We start from the raw sequence: 19,847 nt of genomic DNA on the forward strand, positions 1-19,847 counted from the left end.
TATATATATATATTTCTTGGAAAATTGCTTGTTGGTACCCATTAACAAAATGCTACAAGCGACATTATTTATTCAACTTTTCAATACGTCTACGCGTCCCATTAACGGCTTAAATTCTTTAATCAATACCCATGCCATTTACTTATGACAATCACCATAGCAAAATAGTTATTAAGTAAAACTTAAAAAATTATAAAATGTTTTCACCAACAGAAGAATTGTAAAAAAATTGTTAAATTCATATCATCCGAGCATCGTTACATTAACTTCATTACCAATTATTGTAGTTGATTTTTTATCTAAAAATCGTGCTTTTTTAAGCATGCATATATAATAAGCTATAAAACACGACGCCTGCTAACGTTTATTTATTTACAACACGTTTCAAAAACTATTAAACTAAAGTAACAAGAATAACTAACCATAAGCACGCACGTTCTTATAAACAAAATGTAATCAGGAATGAGTATATAGGACACTAAAAAATGCAGACCAGCTGAAATAAATTCATTTGCAGTATCATATAAAAAAAACAGGCAATTTAAAGTATGGGAAAGTTTTTTTTTTTTTATATATTTATTTTAAGCATGCATCTCTTTAGTCCAAAATAAGGAGGTTAAAAAAAAAATGTAATCTAATCATTTTCACTTCGCCTCCCCTGATTAGTATCGACCTAGAGAAGAACCCAATTGGGGATAAGGATATACCATACATTACCCAGACTCGTTTGCGATTTTTCACTTTTCTCCTAAAAGCAGATAGCTTCTTCATGGGAATAAAATAGAGAGAAAAGTATGCATGAATTTCAGGTAATGAAATAAAGGAAGGAAGGGAAAAAAAAGATGGTCGCAATCCATCAACCCTGATCAAGTCATGAAACTATTTTATAATAAAAGAATATAAATATCTTTACCAAGGTCTCGAAAAAACCCCGAAGCAATGTTTCAACAAAAACTTGAAGGCAAGTTTATCATGCATCGAAACACAGCTTTAATTATGAAATCGATTACAAAAATGCTTCGCAATGGATGTAATTAACATTTAAAAATATTTTTTTAACATTTAAAAGCATTTAGATAGAATATTAATTAATAATTATTGTTTATTTTAAAATTTACTGCCCAATCAGTAAGTTACAATGAAACTAATAAATATTTCTAACAATTTGTAGCGAACATTAAAAAAAATGAAAATAATAATAATTAAAAATGTTCACAATCATATATTTTTAAACATGGGCGTTAACAGAAATTTCGAAGTTACGACAGCATATTTAAATTCTAGAGATTTAGTTACAATTTGGGTATTCAGTGCAAATACTAATAACATATTTTTTCAATTATTTTATACTTCTTCGACTGTTAAATTAATCATATAGTCAGCTGCTCAAACTGAAGAAAATCCTCATGAATCACATTATCTAGTATTCTCGTATTCAAAACATGTTTGCAGTATTAATATCATGCAGGACATTAATACTGCGAATAAGTCATGCTTGACATGCATGACAAATTTAACTAAGCATCAACAGCAATAGGACTGACTGATGGCGCTGTTCATTAAATCTTAGATTTGTCACGAAACCAACAAAATTGGGTCGGCTGTTCAACGACGGTTATAAAATATAAAATAATACGTTTATCTAGTTAAAAAGAATAATTTCAGTTGCCTAAACTCTCTATAAAAGCCTATTAAAAACTAATATCAGTGTCAGTAACCGATTTACAGATCTACCAAGGTCACCAGAAATTATAATAGCTTTGGTTATAGGCACAAGTCTCTACTAAATGCAATTTAAGGAATTATAAAGTTTTTATTATTATTGAAATTATCGGTTCTATGAATTCTTTATTTATTGCAACAAGAAAAAGTTTAGGAAAAGAAAAAACTTTTCGGTCATTAAAAGTTGTGATTATAAGCACGCACTCTGAATATCTTCTGAACACTGATCGCTAAGACAAAAATCTATTACCACTGTTAAAACACTTACCTATTTGTAGTTATTGAATAAACCATGATTCATACGTGCTCACATTATGACCACCCTGCTAATAACATGTAGAACCACCTTTAGCCCTCAAAACTGCTAGCACCCGCCGTGGCATTGATTGCACAAGGTGCTGATAGGTAGTTTGAGGTATCTGGTACCAAGCGCTCACCAACTCGTCCAGCAATGCCCTCATATTGCGAGGGGGTAGCGTGGCAGCACGAATTTGGTTTGATAAGTAGGACCACAAATGCTCCATTGGATTAAGGTCAGGTGAATTTGGTGGCCAAGACATAACTTGAAAGTCACTGGAATGTTCCTCGACGATTCGACCCTTATGACATGGTGCATTATCCTGTTGATAAACACCATCCCCCGCAGGAAAAACTGTTGCCCTGAATGGGTGAACCTGGTCTGCAACTATGTTCAAGTAACTTACAGACGTCAGGGATTGTTCTATGAGGATTATGGGTTCTAATGTGCCCCATGAAAATATTGTTCCAGGGTGAGAAATCATGAAAACCTGGGCGAGCCCATTGTTATAGATGGAGGGTGGTCATAATGTAATGGCTCTTCGGTGTATATATATATATACATACATACACACATTAAAACTACGCCACCGTTTGCAACGTGTTTAGTATTACTAAACCACGAGTATGATTAAAACGAATAGCAAACTTTATTAACTTTTAATTTTTCATTATTGCAGCTAATTTTATTCTAAATTCAGCTTTTATTTCACAATATCACATCTTCGTAGCGCTAAAAACAAAATAAAACATTCCATTTTTCAGTCCTATCTTTCAGAAAACAAAAATCTCATTATCGAAACTAAAAACATAATCATTAGCGATTAAGGTCATTAGACTGGCAGTTAAATGGAAGCTATCAATAACGAAAATAGGAAGGAAAACACACTGAACGGGGTCTATACATTTAAATGGACACACACTCACTAAGGCACAAGACGTCGTCCAGCCCTTCGATTTATTCCACTGCGGAGCCCCAGAGTAAATCAAATTATGCGTCAGTGGGTTTGCTCCGGCTTACCGTTTTACATTAAATCTCATCGCTCAGGGATAGCTGAGGGAAAAGGCGGGGAACAGTAAAATAGGATTAGCTGAATTTCACCGCGCCAACTATCCATCATTTTAAACGACTTCCGCAGAGAAGTTATTCAACTATTCGCGTGCATTTTGCTCTCGAGTTCTTGGGAAGTTTTCAGGACTTTTCTTTACAAAAGGGGAAATAAGAATTTGTAGCGAGTTCGTGGAGACATTTAAGGTTGTTTAATGAGAGCGAGGTCGTGAATTTAGTCCGTTTAAAGAGTAATAAGGCGATTCAATTTTCGCGGTGGAATGTTAACAATTTTTGCAAAGGGTTTTTAAATATTTTATCGAAATTCCTGAGTTTAAGATAAAGGAGCGTCGCTTAAAAAATACTCAGTAATAAAAAATTAAAAAAAAAAATTTAATATATAACAGTTTACAAAATCATTCTAGTTTAACGTCTGCGTCGACAATTGCACCCATTCATCTGTTGCTTTTTAGTCAAATAGCCAGTCCCTTCCTCCCTCCTCGCTATTCAATAATGAGTATGTTGGAGGAGAAATTTCTATATCAACTTGCCCATATGCGAAACATTCGATCTGTCTGCTTTGCTTTTGGTTGAAATATGTAGTTGAAATATAGAAACGAGGGCACGAAAACTCACATGCAAATAATAATAATAACAATAATAAAAGGCAAGCTGACAGTTATTTTAGGTCGCTTATTAATCCCGAATGACAGCTGTAATCTAATTTATCGAGCAGTGTTGATGCAGAAAGAAATAATAATTTATCTGAATGTTTTCGTGTATATACTTTTTCTGAAACTTTTATATTAGGGGGACCGGAAAGTAATGTTTCGGCGCATTAGTCTTAAAAACCAATGCATTTTTTTCTTCTTCCATCCATTACGATTCATTTTCGATCCAGAATTGAAAGGCTACAGCAAACGAGGTTAATACATTATTGATAAAAATAAAATATTGATAACAACTATGAATTGCACCGAAACGACAATATTTTCCAGACCCCTTGATAAAAAGACATTACGGCTGGTCTGAAAAAAGTCAACAACGAATTTTTTTTATTTTTAAAGTGAGTTATATTTTAAAACAGGAAACTTTTCTTTATCGAACGAATTCTCATGAAAATCTATTCACAATGTTAAAATATTAATATTGGCGTCTAAAATTGAATATATAATTCATCTATGATATAATAAATTATTCCAAAAAAATTATAATAATTTAACATAAAATATATAATTATGATTTATCACAATAATTTAGTGAGAAGGTTACTCACAAATTATGAAACACGAAAAATTTTATTGTAATAAATTTCAATGATATCTAGTATGTCATATACCGAATAAAATATGTGTCTTTCAAAATATTCTGGTTCGGTAAACCGCCATTTCACATCTGGCAATATGCCACTAACCAGGACAAAAAAAAAGATAAGAAAAACGAAAATCGCAAGGAGAAATTCTAAAAAATACCATTTGTCATTCGACTGATAGGCAGTGAAATAATACTTCCAACAAATCTCACCTTAGGTGAGAAAGAAAACTTTTTTTTATAGGTATCTTCTTTTAAAAAAATATTATTCTTTAAGCATTAGTATTTGCAGTGAATTCAACTGGCAAACAACTTTTTAAAAAAATTAAAAATTAAAATTATTTCTTTAATAAAAAAACACGGAAAATTTTTTTACGTAAATAAAATAAGAAGCTCGATTTACTATAAAGACACAAAATTCCTGCATTAAAAATACATAAAAGTTCGATTTTAAATAATGAAAAAAGAAGAAGTGATTAAACGAAATTCAAAAGCAATATACAAAGTAAAAAATAATACAGAGAGAACAATGGGAAGTTATATCATACGTAAGGTTTCCCCAATCTTTTTCATATTTATGCATTTATATAGCTATTGAACAATTTCAACATAATATTAAGCAGAATCTCACGTTGTTCCTGTCTAACAACTATAGTTTGCAAGTAAAACAGTGAGCAGTCGTTTCGATGTTTTAATCCATCTTTTTCAAAGTTCTATGCCATCTGTCATGTATATAGAAAAAAGTTGACTTCTTTACTTGCTTAAAATAATATATTAAAAGCCAGTATACATTTTTATTAAATAATCCCAAGAAACTGAATCGGTAAAATATTGCTTGATTAATAACTTTCGCTTCAAAAATATACTAATTGGAAATAACAGTAGACATATATCCATTGGATTNGACATATATCAAGCGCTCAAAACTATGAGTCCACTTTCAAGACTTGTCAGACGACAAGACGAAACAATAAAGATTTAAAATAAAAACTTAAAGTTTTTATTGAAAAATAAAAGTTAGAAGCAAAACTAGAAAAACCGCAATAGCCGAAAGAGTAAAAGATGAAAAATAGAACAAAAAAAAACCACAACGGCCGAGAGGGGCAAATCTGGGCAAAATCACTTTTGTTTCTTCTCATACGCGTCTGGCAATTCTTAAAAATGGGTGCTTGTTTTTGAGCACTTGAAACAAGTCAACAGTATACAGATTACTTACATTTATTTTCTAATCAAATGCTCTTTTTTTTTTTCATCGTTTGTTTACAAAATGGCTATTTTTGAGGTTATACCTATCTTATCAGGTTTCTGATTAATAACCATGTTGAAGAGAAAATCGTGAAGAGGTACATGAAATAAGTAGAGAAAAATTCACAAAATATTTTAAGAAAATATTAAACAGTCATAAAAAGCGAATAATAAAATTGTTCAAGGTATTTGTTAACTGATTCAAACTAAATTCATTCAACATTTTATGTTCAGAATTGCTACCTTAATTGTTTAACAACAACTTGTGAAATCGGAAATGGCAAAGAAAATAGCTATGTATGTTAAATAAAATATAAATAACTTACGAAATTCGAACTCAATACATAACGGAATTTGAAAAATGGAAAAAAAAATATATATAAACAAATAAATGGATAGAAGTTCATAAATAAGCAACATATGTAGGGAGATGAGAAAATACCACCTGCATAAAAAATGTTTCAATGGTTTCTTTGAGCAAAAAAGAAAGAATGAAATATCGCAAGAAAGCTCAAGGGGCTAAAACACGCAGGAACACATTTGGAAGAATTTCAAATTCCATAGTTGGATAAAAAAACAACATCTGCTCATTCATCCATTTAAATTTTCAAAGAAATACTAAAAAAGAAAAAAAATAACCATTATAGGAAAAGGTAGATAAAATATTTAATTTTAATACATATTTGCCATTAAAAAAAGGTGACCAATGTGCAGGAAGAAAAACTATTTCATTACTGTTTCTAATAATAAGCCCTGATGCTCGAATTATTTTCAGTTAAATTTGTTTTTAATATAAATTGTGCAGTCAGCGACAATTTTTAACATTGATAATGAACATTCCAATTTTAAACATATTAGTGAACATTCTTTTAGCTTGATTAAAAACTTTATTCGCTTCAAAAATTGTAAATAATAGTGGACATGTTTTAAGAGCTCAAAAATAGGCAAGATTCGATTCACGTAAGTGAGAAGAAACAAAATTGATTTAAAATGTCTTCTCATTCACGTCTAGCAAGTCTTGAAAATGGGAACTTATTTTGGAGCGCTTGAAGATGTTGACTGTTATTTCCATTTTGTGTATTTTTGAAACGGTTGAAGTTTTTAATCAAGAAATATCTTACCACTTCAGTTTCTTGTGATTAATTATTTAATACTCTTTTAACTTATTACAAACTAGATGTTTATAATATTATTTTTTGGAAATTTTAAAATTCCATGGAGATTTGGTACTTTTATGTTAGTAATGATTAAATAAGTAAATTTAATTCGATAAATAAATTAGATATTTAAAATCATAATTAACTAAACTTGTTTCAGTACCACATACGTTAAATTTAGGATGTACAATTAAATTTAAAAACAAAAAAAACATAGAAAAGCCTTAAAATTCGTTTTAAAAAAATTTTAAAAATATTTTAAGAATTCATTTTAGTATTTATTTAGTGTCATTTTAGTATCACGCTAGATAAAAAAATTTTTAAAAAAAATATTTATAATAGCTTTCTAAAAACGGCAATAATATCATAGCTTTAATCACAAGACAAAGTATCGACATTTCTGACACACATTAGAAATATACTCTTAGAAATGCATGAAAGAAGGAAAATATTTCAAGACGGCAACAATTGGTCGGCGACGTGAAAAAATAAAGAAGATATAAAACTAAAGTAACATTTTATTCTTGAAGCACTTTAAAAACAAAAAAAGAAGCGTAAGGAATAAAGATCATTTTTATGTTAGTCATGAAAGGAAATAAAAATAAAATCCTGAATGCACAAAAATGTGAATAAGCAGAACGCGACTGTAAAAAAAAAAGTAAATAAAAATATAAACATTCGCTATACCTCGTTTCACTTCACGCAGCCATTTAAAAGACGGTAGCGATGAAAAGTTAAGAGTAAATACTCTTTCCCATAGTTCAAAACTTAAAGCCTTCACTTAAAATTGTGACATTTAACACGGGCGTGATAAATTTTAAACATTCTAACACTCCCCAACTTCTGCTTATCCAAGATATTTTATTTCCAAAGAAAGAAAGAAAAAAATATTTCACCCATTACATATTACGGTTAAGGTAAACATATTTTTCTCGGTTAAAAGAGTTTTTCAGAGTTGAAGAATTGCTGAGCAAAGCAGGACTTTTCAAAAGATATTCCCCTTTTCCCCCACTTTATATAAAAAAGAGTATGGATTTTTAAGTTTCAAAATATTTTCACAGCAAGTACAATAACGGGATAAAAGCTGTTATTTCCATATTTTTATACAAAGTTATGAATTCATTGGTTTAAAAATAATAATATATTCAAAAAAAAATGCATCATATATGAGCTGCAGGACATGATAAAAATATCTGCAAGATTCGCTTATATTATAAAAATCTGCTTCGACAGCAAATTAATATTCGCATTGAAATTAGCATGAAAAAAATGCTCAAAACGTTTCTCTTTGCAGTGATTTTGTGAATAATAAAACACATAATAGTCGAGAAAAATTTATTAAGCGTCACAATTTTGCATAAATAAAAATTAAGCCAATATTTTTTACATATACTCTAACCTTACCAGTCAGCTTACTACCAATAACCTTACCAGTTATCAGTAACCTGACAAATTACTGACCTTATTAGTAACCTTATTAGTTACCAGTCAACAAAATGACTAACCTCACAGCGATAAAACGATTAAATATTTTGCTGGTCTTTTGAGTAAATCGGGCAAATCAACACCGGTCTAAAACAGCACACAATCTCAATAGATATTCATAAATTCATTATTGATGTTATTGAATCTTAAGTAGTATTGTCACATCAAAAAATTAAATTATTGTTCAAAATAATTTTCCCATACAAAAGCAAGGCGTTTTAACCAATAAAACAGGGCTGAACTAATTTCTCAACCAATACAAAAGTCATGTGATTAAAAACATATTCAAACATTGCATCCGTTGCAACAACATTGATATAAATATCGAGGCCAGAAAATCACTGATACTAAGAAATTTCGCAACAAACAAACATCGTTATGTATAGCCATGAATCTGATAAGAAATATTGAAACTTCAATTTACCCTAACACAAATTTGGTTTGGAAATAAAATTTTCTACCACAAAAGCATCTGGGAAATAACCATTCAATATTGGCAAACAAAAAGTAATTCTTTATAAAACAATTTTTTATTTTTATTCATTTATTTTGATGTGAAATGATGACAACTGCAATATTTTTACAGTTATCGCAAAAAACTGCGTACGTCGTTGAATTGAATGCTTCTTGCATTTCTTTCAATCTAATTTTTCACTTTCAACCAAAATCTAGCACACAATCGAATATTTTATTTACTAGTACTTGTAGATGTGTAACCATTAAAAGCGCGGAAACTCAAATGAAAAACCTGGAATCGCACCAACAGAAATATATACTCCAAAAATATGAATCTACTTTTGGTTAAGCCAGAGGGATAATGTGCAGCATAAGCCATTTTTATCCATAAAGCATCGAAATGAGGTTTCTCAATCTTTAAGAAACCAAATATTTGCGGCAATATTTTCGGGAAAGGAGATGGTGTGCATCAAAAATTCAATAGAAATACTTACCTTTGCTATTGCCTCTGGGGGAAAGAAAAGAATAGAGAGGCAAGAGAGAGAGAGAAAGAAAAAATCTGTGGAAGAGCGTTGATACCCATTCAACTTGAGAATATTACTTGCGGTTATAGGGTGAATAAAAATGAGAAAAGAAGAAATGAAAAGTTTGAATTCTTAACTTATCGTTTGCTCAAGGTAATAAAAAATTAACAGCGTGAAATGTTTCGGAAGTTACGATGATAATATATCGCAATTACGCACGTCACAATAGAAAAGTCAGACGTACGTAATATTTATGCAACTTATCCTCGAAATGGAATTGTAGTTAGAAAGTATGAACTACAAAACCATTAAAAAAGAAAAATCTGGAGGGTTTAAACAATTTAACTAATTTAAAATAATGTGAATAGCTTAGTAATTATCTTCACTCACTCAAATTGTTAATAACTCTAAAAGCTGTAAAGAGAATATAACAATGATCTAACACGTTGTCTCAAAATACCTCTTAAAATGGCTTTTACACGTAACAGCTACTTAAAAATAAATAAATAAGATACGGTTCTAAAACAATTTACGATATATGTTATATCGTACGAGTTATATCGTATTAATTGAGTCATAAAAATTCTCAGACCAGTAAACTGAAGATGAAATAAATGCTGCACACTATTTCTTGTACAAAATGTATTGTTAAGAGATGTTTTAATGTAGTATATAGTACTAAATTTTACAATAACATTTTCTTTTGTGCTAAAGTGTATAAGTATATATAATTGAATGGGACATTCTATACCTAAATTAATAGTTTAACTTCTAAATTTATCTTAAGTGTACTTTAGTTAAATGTCTTATTAATTTAGATAGGAGGAGGGGGGAATCGAACTAAAATATTAAATTTTAATATTTAATAATTGAAGATAACTTTATAGTCAACAATGAATTTTAACACTTTTTTTCATTTCTTTTTTATTTATTTGAAACAACGATGTCCCTTTAATATATATATATTTATTTATGACGCTCTAATTATAAGTAAATATATATTTTAATATTTTTTATGATAAAAAACAGTCTAATACTTAGTAAACAATTGTTAAGTTATTAGAATTATATTTGTACTAAAATATAATATGGGGGGAAAAAAACTTAGTTTGAAAAAAAAATTTTTTCAATTATACTAAAAAATTTGCCAATAATTGATTTTGTATATGTTTACAAAATAAAATTGATTTCGCAAATTAAAAAAAATTTCAAGAATGAATAAATGCTTCTTTTAAACCAAAATTACTGCAAATAAGAGCAAGTTTCAAAAAATTTTTGTAAGGAAATGAGTCGTATGTTTGGATGATTTTGCCTTTGACGCCGAAATAAACTGTGTTTCATAATCAAAAATTATTAAAATGCTTAATATAATATTTTTAACTTGTTTTGACCGAAATTAAAATAAAAAATTAACAAAGAAATTTAAATTCTGCGTCAAACGGTTGAGGTTTTTTTGACATCGTTATACCAACGCTAACATTCATTTGATACTTAAAAAAAAAATACTTTCTCAATTTGAAGCATTCAGCAATTTTGCTCGGCACAGTTACAGTAATAGTGAAAATGTCCATATGTTTTCCTCTCCTATTAGATGAATGAATTTTAATTTCTGCTTCAGATTTCCTAAATCCTTCCATCCCTTAAACCCATTTTCAGAATGACCATATTTACAACAGTAATGGACGAACAGAGGAATAACCATATATTTTATGAGTTGAATTATCACGATAAGACGCATACTTTACAAAACGTCGACTACAAACCATTTCTATTCAATTCTGATGAAAAATTATCTTTGTGAATAACCTTTAACACTCATTTTCCTAAATGAGCGCAATTCTGAAATTCCTGACAAACAATTTAGGATAATTCGCTTTGAAATCATCATTTATCGCAATATAACATGTACGGACTCCCCGAATCAATTAAAGAAAATTGGACTTGTAACGGATTCATTGGTAGGAGTAATTCATTCGTTCGTTTGGAGTATAAAATTATCGAACAAGTGAGGAAAGTTGGAGGAAATGAGACATGTTTGCCATGATTGAATATTCATTAAACTCATTTCAATAATCAATACGCGCAGGATAAAAGGAATAACGCATGGATGAAACAACTATAATTAAAGTTTCGTTCATTAGAGATTTATTTTTAAAAAAAATTGCTAATGAGAAAAGTAAATTATATACGATGGAACATAATTCTCAGAATTAATTTTTCTGAAATAACAATTTTGAGACACCGCTGTTGCCTTCCGCCCAAAACTAAAATTTTGTTGTTGATCAGAGCACTTGAATGACAACCTGTAGATATTTTATCTATACATATTCTAAAATAAAATTTCTAAAGAAAAAAATTTTGTATATTTCTTGGGAACTGAGATGAAAACTAAAAACGTAAGTTTGAGAAATCTAACACTATGGTGCAGATGGAACACTGGTTACCCTAATTATATGACACCGTAATTGTAAGAAAAAGTATTTAATTGTAACCAAAAATATCAGTATTTTTTCAATTATAAAAACAGTATAATAGTCACTGAAAAAAATCTGTTAGATTATCGGAATTATATTTGTATTAAAATATAAAATCCAAAAAAAGTAGTTTGATTTTTTTTTTCATTCATATTATAAAATTTATGAATAATTGATTTTGTAAATTAAAGAAATTTTAAAGACGAATAACAATTTCTCTTAGGTCAAAATAATTGCAAATAGGTGCAAATTAGAAAAATTATTTTTTGGAAGTGGGCCATATTTGAAAGACTTGCCTTTAGCGGAAAAAGACATCGGTGTTTCGTGCTTCATTTAATAATCATAAATATAATATTTTTCACTTATTTTTATCCAAATTAATATAAAATAATGAAAAAAAAAGTATGCAAAGTATGTTTAAAAATTCTGCATCAAAGGGTTAAAAAGTAAAGATGAACGAATTATAACGATATAAATATTAAACTGAACGAATTTTAAATATATAAATAAAACGAATTATAAATATTATAAATACAGTCAATTCGCTATAACTCGAAGTACGATAACTCGAATATTACTATAACTCGATTTTTTTATGAGGTCCCGACCCTTTTATCTTCAATTTCATGTTAATTANTATATAAATATAATATTTGCGACAGTATATGAAAAGACTTTTAACCATCAGGTAAACAGTAATTTTACAGAAACATATGGGAAGGATGAAATTTTTTTAACACATAAGAGCACATGAAAAGAAAAATTAGTTTCTTTAATACAAAAGTGAATTAAGAATTATTTTAGTTTTAAAAGAATTATTTTAGTTTTAAAAATAAGTATTGTTTAAAAATAAGTATTATTTATAAAAAACCATTTTTAAATGAAAAATAAAATTCTCCAGTTCATTCAGTTCGCATTCTTAAGAAAACCAATAAACTGAAAATTTTAATACGTTTATTTTTAGATTTCCCTCCTTCAAAAGTAATAAAACTTTCAAGTGCAGTAAAGAAATGAGGGCGATATTGAAAAATNTTCAAGAATGTAAAAACGTATCCTTTGGAATATAAGTCTAACAAAAAGTTTTGGATGACATCAGTATTATTTGAAGACTATGTAAGAAAATTGGATCGAAAATTCTTCGCTAAGAAAAGAAAACTGATACTCTTTATGGATAAATACGCAGCGCATAGTGATCTACCTAATTTGAAAGCAGTAAACTTGCAGTAAACCAGAGTATCATAAAGTGCTTCAAACAGTCTTATCGTAAATGGCTTGTCAGAAAAATGATCTTAAATATTGTAAGCATTTAGAAGATTTGTAATTAATAAGCATTAATTAAATAATCAGACAATATTTTTAAAGTCCAAAACTGAAACTAACGGTAAGTCGAACTTCCGATATATCGAAGTTTTTCACCAGTCCTATCAGATTCGAGTTATCGCGAATTCACTGTATATAATATTTATTAACGAATTATAAATATATAAATATAATATTTGCGACAGTAAATGAAAAGACTTTTAACCATCAGGTAAACAGTAATTTTACAGAAACATATGGTAAGGAGGAAATTTTTTTAGCACATAAGAGCACATGAAAAGAAAAATTAGTTTCGTTAATACAAAAGAGAATTATAATTATTTCAGTTTTAAAAATAAGTATTGTTTAAAAATAAGTATTATTTATAAAAACCATATTTAAATGAAAAATAAATGTCTCCAGTTCATTCAGTTCGCATTCTTAAGAAAACCAAAACTGAAAATTTTAATACGTTTATTTTTAGATTTCCCTCCTTCAAAAGTAATAAAACTTTCAAGTGCAGTAAAGAAATGAGGGCGATATTGAAAAATATTTAATCTTCCTATACTGCTTTCCTTGATTACGAAAAAAAGTAATTATAATTTACTTTAAGAAAAACTTCTCTGAAGAGGAAAATGAAGAAAAAAAAGGAAGAAGAAAAAAATGTATTTTTTCTTCGGCCATGCAATGAGCAAATATTAAAAGCATCTATTTCTTCTTAAATGACTTAATGTTTTATCTTCAATAAAAATTCATTTATAATTTTGTAGTTATCACTACAGTATGGTTTGTAACTTAAAGTGCATATCATACTTCCTCAGATCCATTAATAATGTTTCTAGAGCCATTTCATTTTTCTTTCCTTGCATATATTTTAAAAATTATTTCATAATGCATTCTCAATAATGAAAATTTTCTTTTGTCCAGTCGAAATAGAAATAACACATTTTCTATCCTTCAAGCATAATTATGTATTCTTTCTCTCAATAAATATTATCATTAGTACCTTCTCAGAAAACGCATTTGAGCGGAAATTAAATTCTATAAGATAGTCCTGTCTTTAACTACTGAGGCATTAACAAAAATATTTGAAACTGTCAAAGGTTTACATTGTGCACACTACGCTGGTTTACGCTGTACACTACTGCAAAGTTTTTATTTTAGACAGATATTCGGTATTTATTTCGGTATGTATTCGGAACTGTTTCTTCATGTGCTTCTGAACCCATAAGAATAAGAGCACATTATGGGGAAAGCGCCACTAGTTGAGCACGACAACATTTCCAGGCACGAGTTCCGATGTAATTTTAGCCCTGATGCTGTGCCCTAACTCTCCAAGAACTTATCGCGTCCTTTTGTTACATATAAACTATTGTTTTATAACCTGTACATTTCGACAAAAAATGAAGTAAAAATTTAATTTTAAAAAAAAAGAGAGTAGCCTTAGGAACAAAACTAATTTCACATTCGAAATCCCCACCTCAGAACTAGGCAAGATCAAGCACTTGTATGAGTGCAACAAAAAAATTGCTCCTCAGTGTAATCTTTTTCAATTTGAATGTTTTTATTTTAACTTATACTTATATGTTGTTTTTTTTTTCAGACGCCGGGTGTAGGCAAAGCGGCCAATGTGCTGGTGGGCAAAGCCCTTGGTACAAATGGGACAGGCTCAAGCAACCAAAGCCTAGGTTCTGTGTGCCATCCAGCACAAATGACAGAGGCCATTGTTCTCTTCACGATCGCTGCTCTAGGAATGGGCGCAAACATGTTCCTCATGCTGCTTATTGTGTTCAAAAGACCTTTAAGAAGGTAAGCACTATCCCATTTCGAAAAACATTTATGTTCTTTGACAATTGCAAAGGGGGAATTTTTTTTTTACTCATCACTGATTCAATTTCCATAAAACATTGAAATGAAAATAAATAAAAAAAAGGAACGATCTCTATTTTATTATCAGTTAAGCAGAGTCTCATCTATAAGATGGGAAACTAAGAAACTACTACAAGGTTCGTAGCTTAATCTATCAACAAAAGCACCTTTTAAGTACTTTTTAAGCACTCAAAAAATATATTTAAGCACTATAAATGCAAAATAACTTTCAAAGACTTTACAGGATCATAATAAAATAGCTAGTTTCTGACAAAGAACTCTTTTCTTGATTATATTAAACGTTATAAAATGATCAAGAGATTTTTCGGTTCGATATCAGAGGGTGGAAAATGAAGCCTGAAATGGAGAATATGCAGCAGAGTTGCACATGAGAGTGCAAAAATTATACCGAACCCAGCTCAGAAATGAGAAAAAAATTTCATTTTCGAAAAGGGAAAATCAAACACTTTTTGAAAAACACCCGATGAAAAAAGCACCGTTAAGGGTTTTTAAAAAACGAAAATCGAAAATAAGCACCTTTAAGCACTTTTTAAAAACTCTACGCACCATGTACAAAATTCAACGATAAACTTGGAGTGAAACCAAACCGCATTTGCACTGAATGGAGGGAAAATGAACCCTCTGAGGGTTAACGTAACGGCAATTATCCTCACAGCCAATTTAATACTAATTCCAGAGAATAATTCGCTTCGAAAGAATAATAGAACGCGGCAAACGAATAAATTAAATAAAGCTGGAAAGCGAACCTCGGTTGCTCGAGTTGGACGAAAGAACTTTATCCACTGAATAATATCTGCACTCCAACCTATCACGTTAATATCTTAGATCATTTTTCTTTGCAACTTAATCTTTCTGTTCTCCAACAAAAACTCAGCTTAAGTAAAGTCAACAATAAACTAGCTAAATTTTAAATGTCAATTTGAATGAATTGGTACAATTTTCAAAGAAGAATATTTTTACTAAGTATTTATTAAAAGAGAAATCTCATTTTAGAGCAGAATATTCTTTGAAAAATATTTCAATGGTAACTTTTAACACACACACAAAAAAAAAACCGTATGCAAATAAAAGAAAGGAAAATCATTAATATATTAACAACCACATTATTTGAAATCATCGCTATTTTCCCATAAAATAAAAGAAATTTTTAAAAAAAATTTTACTTTGAAATAATGTTCTTGTTAAAAATAAATAAATTAAGCTTTCAGTAAATAGAGTACCTAAAATTTCCTCCATCTAATAGTTAAGTTTTAAAGAGCTAAAAAGGCTGCTAACACAGTGAAAAAAAAAAAAATATGAGAGTTAGAAAGAAAAATATTGATAGAAATCCTCATGAGAGAGAATAGATAAAAACGAAGTAGGCAAAAAAGAAGTATGCGCATAGCTTTTAAAGAAACAATAGGGAACTGATTGTATTACGAAACTAATAATAAAAAAGCTTCACAACGATAACAATTAAACTAGCTGGAGGGACATTTGATACATATTTTTTTAATTAAGCATTTCATTTTATTTGAAATTCGCTATATAAAGAAAATTCGCTTAATAAAGAGAAATATTTTATAACAATTACTGATATATTTCTACTTTTAGAGATTTGTTTGTATCTTAAATAGTTAAAAAAAAGTGGTTGCAATTTTTTTTTTTTCTTCATGATTAGCATTTATGCTAGAGAAGCAGGATATATATACGTCCATAAAAATATATAACAATAAAAAAATAATTCTTTATCCGAATATGCTACTGCAGATAAAGAAATATTGATCGATGCTTTAAAAAAGATGGTTTTTACGTTTAGTACAAACTGGGAGAAGAGAACTAAAGGAAATGTTCACAATTTTATTTTTATAAAACAAATAAAGATGGAAAAGAAAATCTGAAAATATATAACAAAAGCTAAATAAAGTTTTTCTTCCCTGTAGTACGATAAGATCAAACTTTGCCAGTTTTGGAAAAATGACAAAATAGTTTAAGAAATGCATTTTAAATAACACAGTTCAAAACTAATCTTCAGTTAGGTCTAGTTATATCTGCACAAAACCAAAAGTATAATTTTAAAAAAAAGTATAGCATTTTTCGGACATTTAAAATCGAAATGTACCGAACGTAATAATGTACTAAATGAAATATCAACCAATCTGTATAAGCGTGTATCTGATCCTTATTTACGTCAAGCGTTAGCTTCCAGTACATTATTACGTTAGCTTCCAGTACATATTGTTTAAAACAGTTACTTTTTTTTATCTCATTAAAGTGATAATGCGAGAATCACCCATTTGAATATTTTCGTTTCCAACCGTATATATTGCTACACAAGTCCTAATTAATTGTATCATAAAGTTATCAATTTTCATCATCCGGAAGTCTTGCTGTCCTCTTCTGAGGTCATAGCATTAATGTGACTTTTTTTTTTTTGACGTTCTAGGTTTGTTTGTATACGTTCTAAATTTTCAGTTGTTCTGAATTTAATATTTGTGTCGTCTTTTTGTTTTTTTACAGCAACAAAAATACTACATGAATCTTTTACTGGAAGAAAAAAAAAATAATCTCTGTAAATACAGCCCCCTACCGTTGAGAGCACGAAACACAGTAGCGAATAAGGTAATAATCGGTACATCACGTGTCTTACTCACGTGATTTACAAATTAGAAGATTATGCAAGCCTAATATTTAGTCTTTTTGTCGCTGCATCGAGATTCAATATTACGTTATTTACATACCTCACTTTTTGAGAAACAGTTAGCAGCACAAATGTATTTGGTGCAGATTTCTCGGATTTTCACAGAATCTGATTGTAAATTAGGTACTTGTACTTACAATGTCAAGAGCTTTCAGATACAAAAGCGTGTAACCAAATATAGTATTTACTTTCTTGCCTAGAAGTAAGTACAAGGTAAACAGTAAGAAATCTTTTAAATGTGTGTTGCAGATTATATAAATGGATGTGATGTTGTCTTGTTTTAATCTTTTTAAAGATGGTCCCAAGGACTACTTTTCCATCAAGGTCTCGTTGATTGTGGTAGGGCAAGTCTTCTACTTCTCCTAGGTGTTGGAGTATTATTTTGTCAACGGTTGCCTAAGTGCAACATTATAGAAACAGCATTCCTATTACTGGTGACAGTTTCGACAGTCAACATGCTGACTTCCGTCATCAATGACGCCTCCTTGTTGCCCGATCAAGATTTTCAGGTTAGTGTTTAAAATGTTAAGAGATTTACGAACGTATGAACCTTATGCACGCAATAAACTTATTTGCTACTATTATGAAGGCACCATTAAACACCAAATTTATGTTAAAAATTATTTATTGTTGCGAGTTGATTAATGTAATAAGCTGAAAGTCTTAAATTCATCTTTAATTACTAATTATGAAATCTAACGAAAAAGAATTCAGTAAAATTTATCACATGACAAAATTTAATTTAAAATATACAAATAAATCAGTAATCAACAAATTATAAATAAATTTTTTGATACATTTGTTTATTTTTTTTTATTTATTTATTTATTTGCATTATCATTAAGTAAAAATATGGGATAAAAAAAACACTCAAACGTTTGACTGATGTAAAAAAAATGGAAAGGAAAATCATTTTTGTAGAATATACAATGCAAGTTAAAATAAAATTCCTCTTACCCTTATTATCAACTTAATGACCATTATATCAACCAGACTAACCCTTTGCACTAGAAGGCTCCTGTCTGGCACCATAAATCATCTACCATTCTAAATGCGAAAATTTTTACACGTTAACGTTTAGTAACCAATTTAATTAATGGTTTCTTTTGTCTAGTAAGCTCCTAGTAATTGCATCCTTTTTTCGTTTTTTTTTCTTTTGTGCAATGAAGCAAGCTTTTTTTTTTAAAGAAAAAGACTGTAATAGGAAAAGGTATAGAACAACAGAACAATGTTGAAAGCTCATAATTCATTGAACATGTAACGTTATGTTTTAACATAAGAATGTAATGAAATATTTCAGCATCCACCACAGCAATCCAGCCCTCATCGCCATCACTACCACCATCAAAATCCGATACATCCGAACCAAGACCTAACTGGATCGTCCACTGTATCCTTGGATTCGCCGCAGTGCATAGTTTTTGGTCTTTTCATAATCTGGTTCGCCAGCTTCACTATTAATTTAGGACCCACCTTGCTTAGCGGGGCCTTGACCAGCTCCAGAGATACAGCAGGGCACGTTGATGCCTGCCCTATGGTCTATGGCCCCGTTAGGCACTACGTGCTCAATGTCCTCTGGGTCACAGTAAACGTGATGTGCGCGGCACTTACTGGAGTTCACCTCAGAAAGCTATACAGGGATTTGACAAGGTAACTTTAACTACGAAAAAATTACTTTTATTACACCTTCCCTTTACTCCAACAATAATTGTCGAATATAATTTTCTCCGTTGTCCCATAACAACTCTGCTCAAGGCAAATGATTATATATAGTAGCCTTCATAGAGAAATTAAATAAAACAAAAAATATGCATGAACGATTACAATATTAAAACAAATTTAGCAATAAACTGAATAAATATATATATTGAGCGGTAATTTTACAATGAAACAAAAACGCATTTTCTTAGTGACGAGAATTTTTAATGTAAGTACTTCTTTTAATATTAAGTAATGAATTAAGATATAATTGCAACTCACCACGCTAATCTGTCAAGTCAATGGGGCTTTACTTAAAATTGTAAAGGATTAATTTTGATTACAGTTAACTTTTGTCAACTCTGCACTTCCACACCATGCCAACAGTATTTGTTCACTGTCCACCGAAAACATTGTTTTCGAACCCTCTTGCGAAGCTACTTGTATTCTCGAGATACTTAGTCCACAAAAGTTCTTTTATGTTGCGTATTATGATCCCCGAATAGCATAATATAACTAGTATTCAAATTTAATGATTGGTATATTGAACAAAATAATTAG

General features: G+C 29.6%; 2 protein-coding genes across 5 annotated transcripts in view; one reads left to right on the forward strand and one right to left on the reverse strand.

Annotated features, from left to right (window-relative positions):
- The window catches only part of LOC107455693 (midasin), a 248,404-nt gene that overhangs the window by 128,217 nt on the left and 100,340 nt on the right, over positions 1–19,847 (reverse strand). The gene's annotated exons all lie outside the window — the stretch shown is intronic.
- Positions 1–19,847, forward strand: part of LOC107455694 (uncharacterized) — a 70,196-nt gene that overhangs the window by 25,861 nt on the left and 24,488 nt on the right. For all 4 annotated transcript variants that reach the window (XR_011637622.1, XR_011637623.1, XM_016073337.4 and 1 more), the window contains 3 exons: positions 14,622–14,827; positions 17,884–18,097; positions 18,889–19,238. Coding sequence is in view for 2 of the 4 variants with exons in the window: in XM_016073337.4 (XP_015928823.1) it covers positions 14,622–14,827; positions 17,884–18,097; positions 18,889–19,238 (770 nt within the window). In the remaining 2 variants the exon portion in view is untranslated. The remainder of the gene's footprint in view (positions 1–14,621; positions 14,828–17,883; positions 18,098–18,888; positions 19,239–19,847) is intronic.

Source organism: Parasteatoda tepidariorum, chromosome 9 (assembly GCF_043381705.1).
Source record: "Parasteatoda tepidariorum isolate YZ-2023 chromosome 9, CAS_Ptep_4.0, whole genome shotgun sequence".
In the NCBI taxonomy this organism is placed as follows: Eukaryota; Metazoa; Arthropoda; class Arachnida; order Araneae; family Theridiidae; genus Parasteatoda; species Parasteatoda tepidariorum.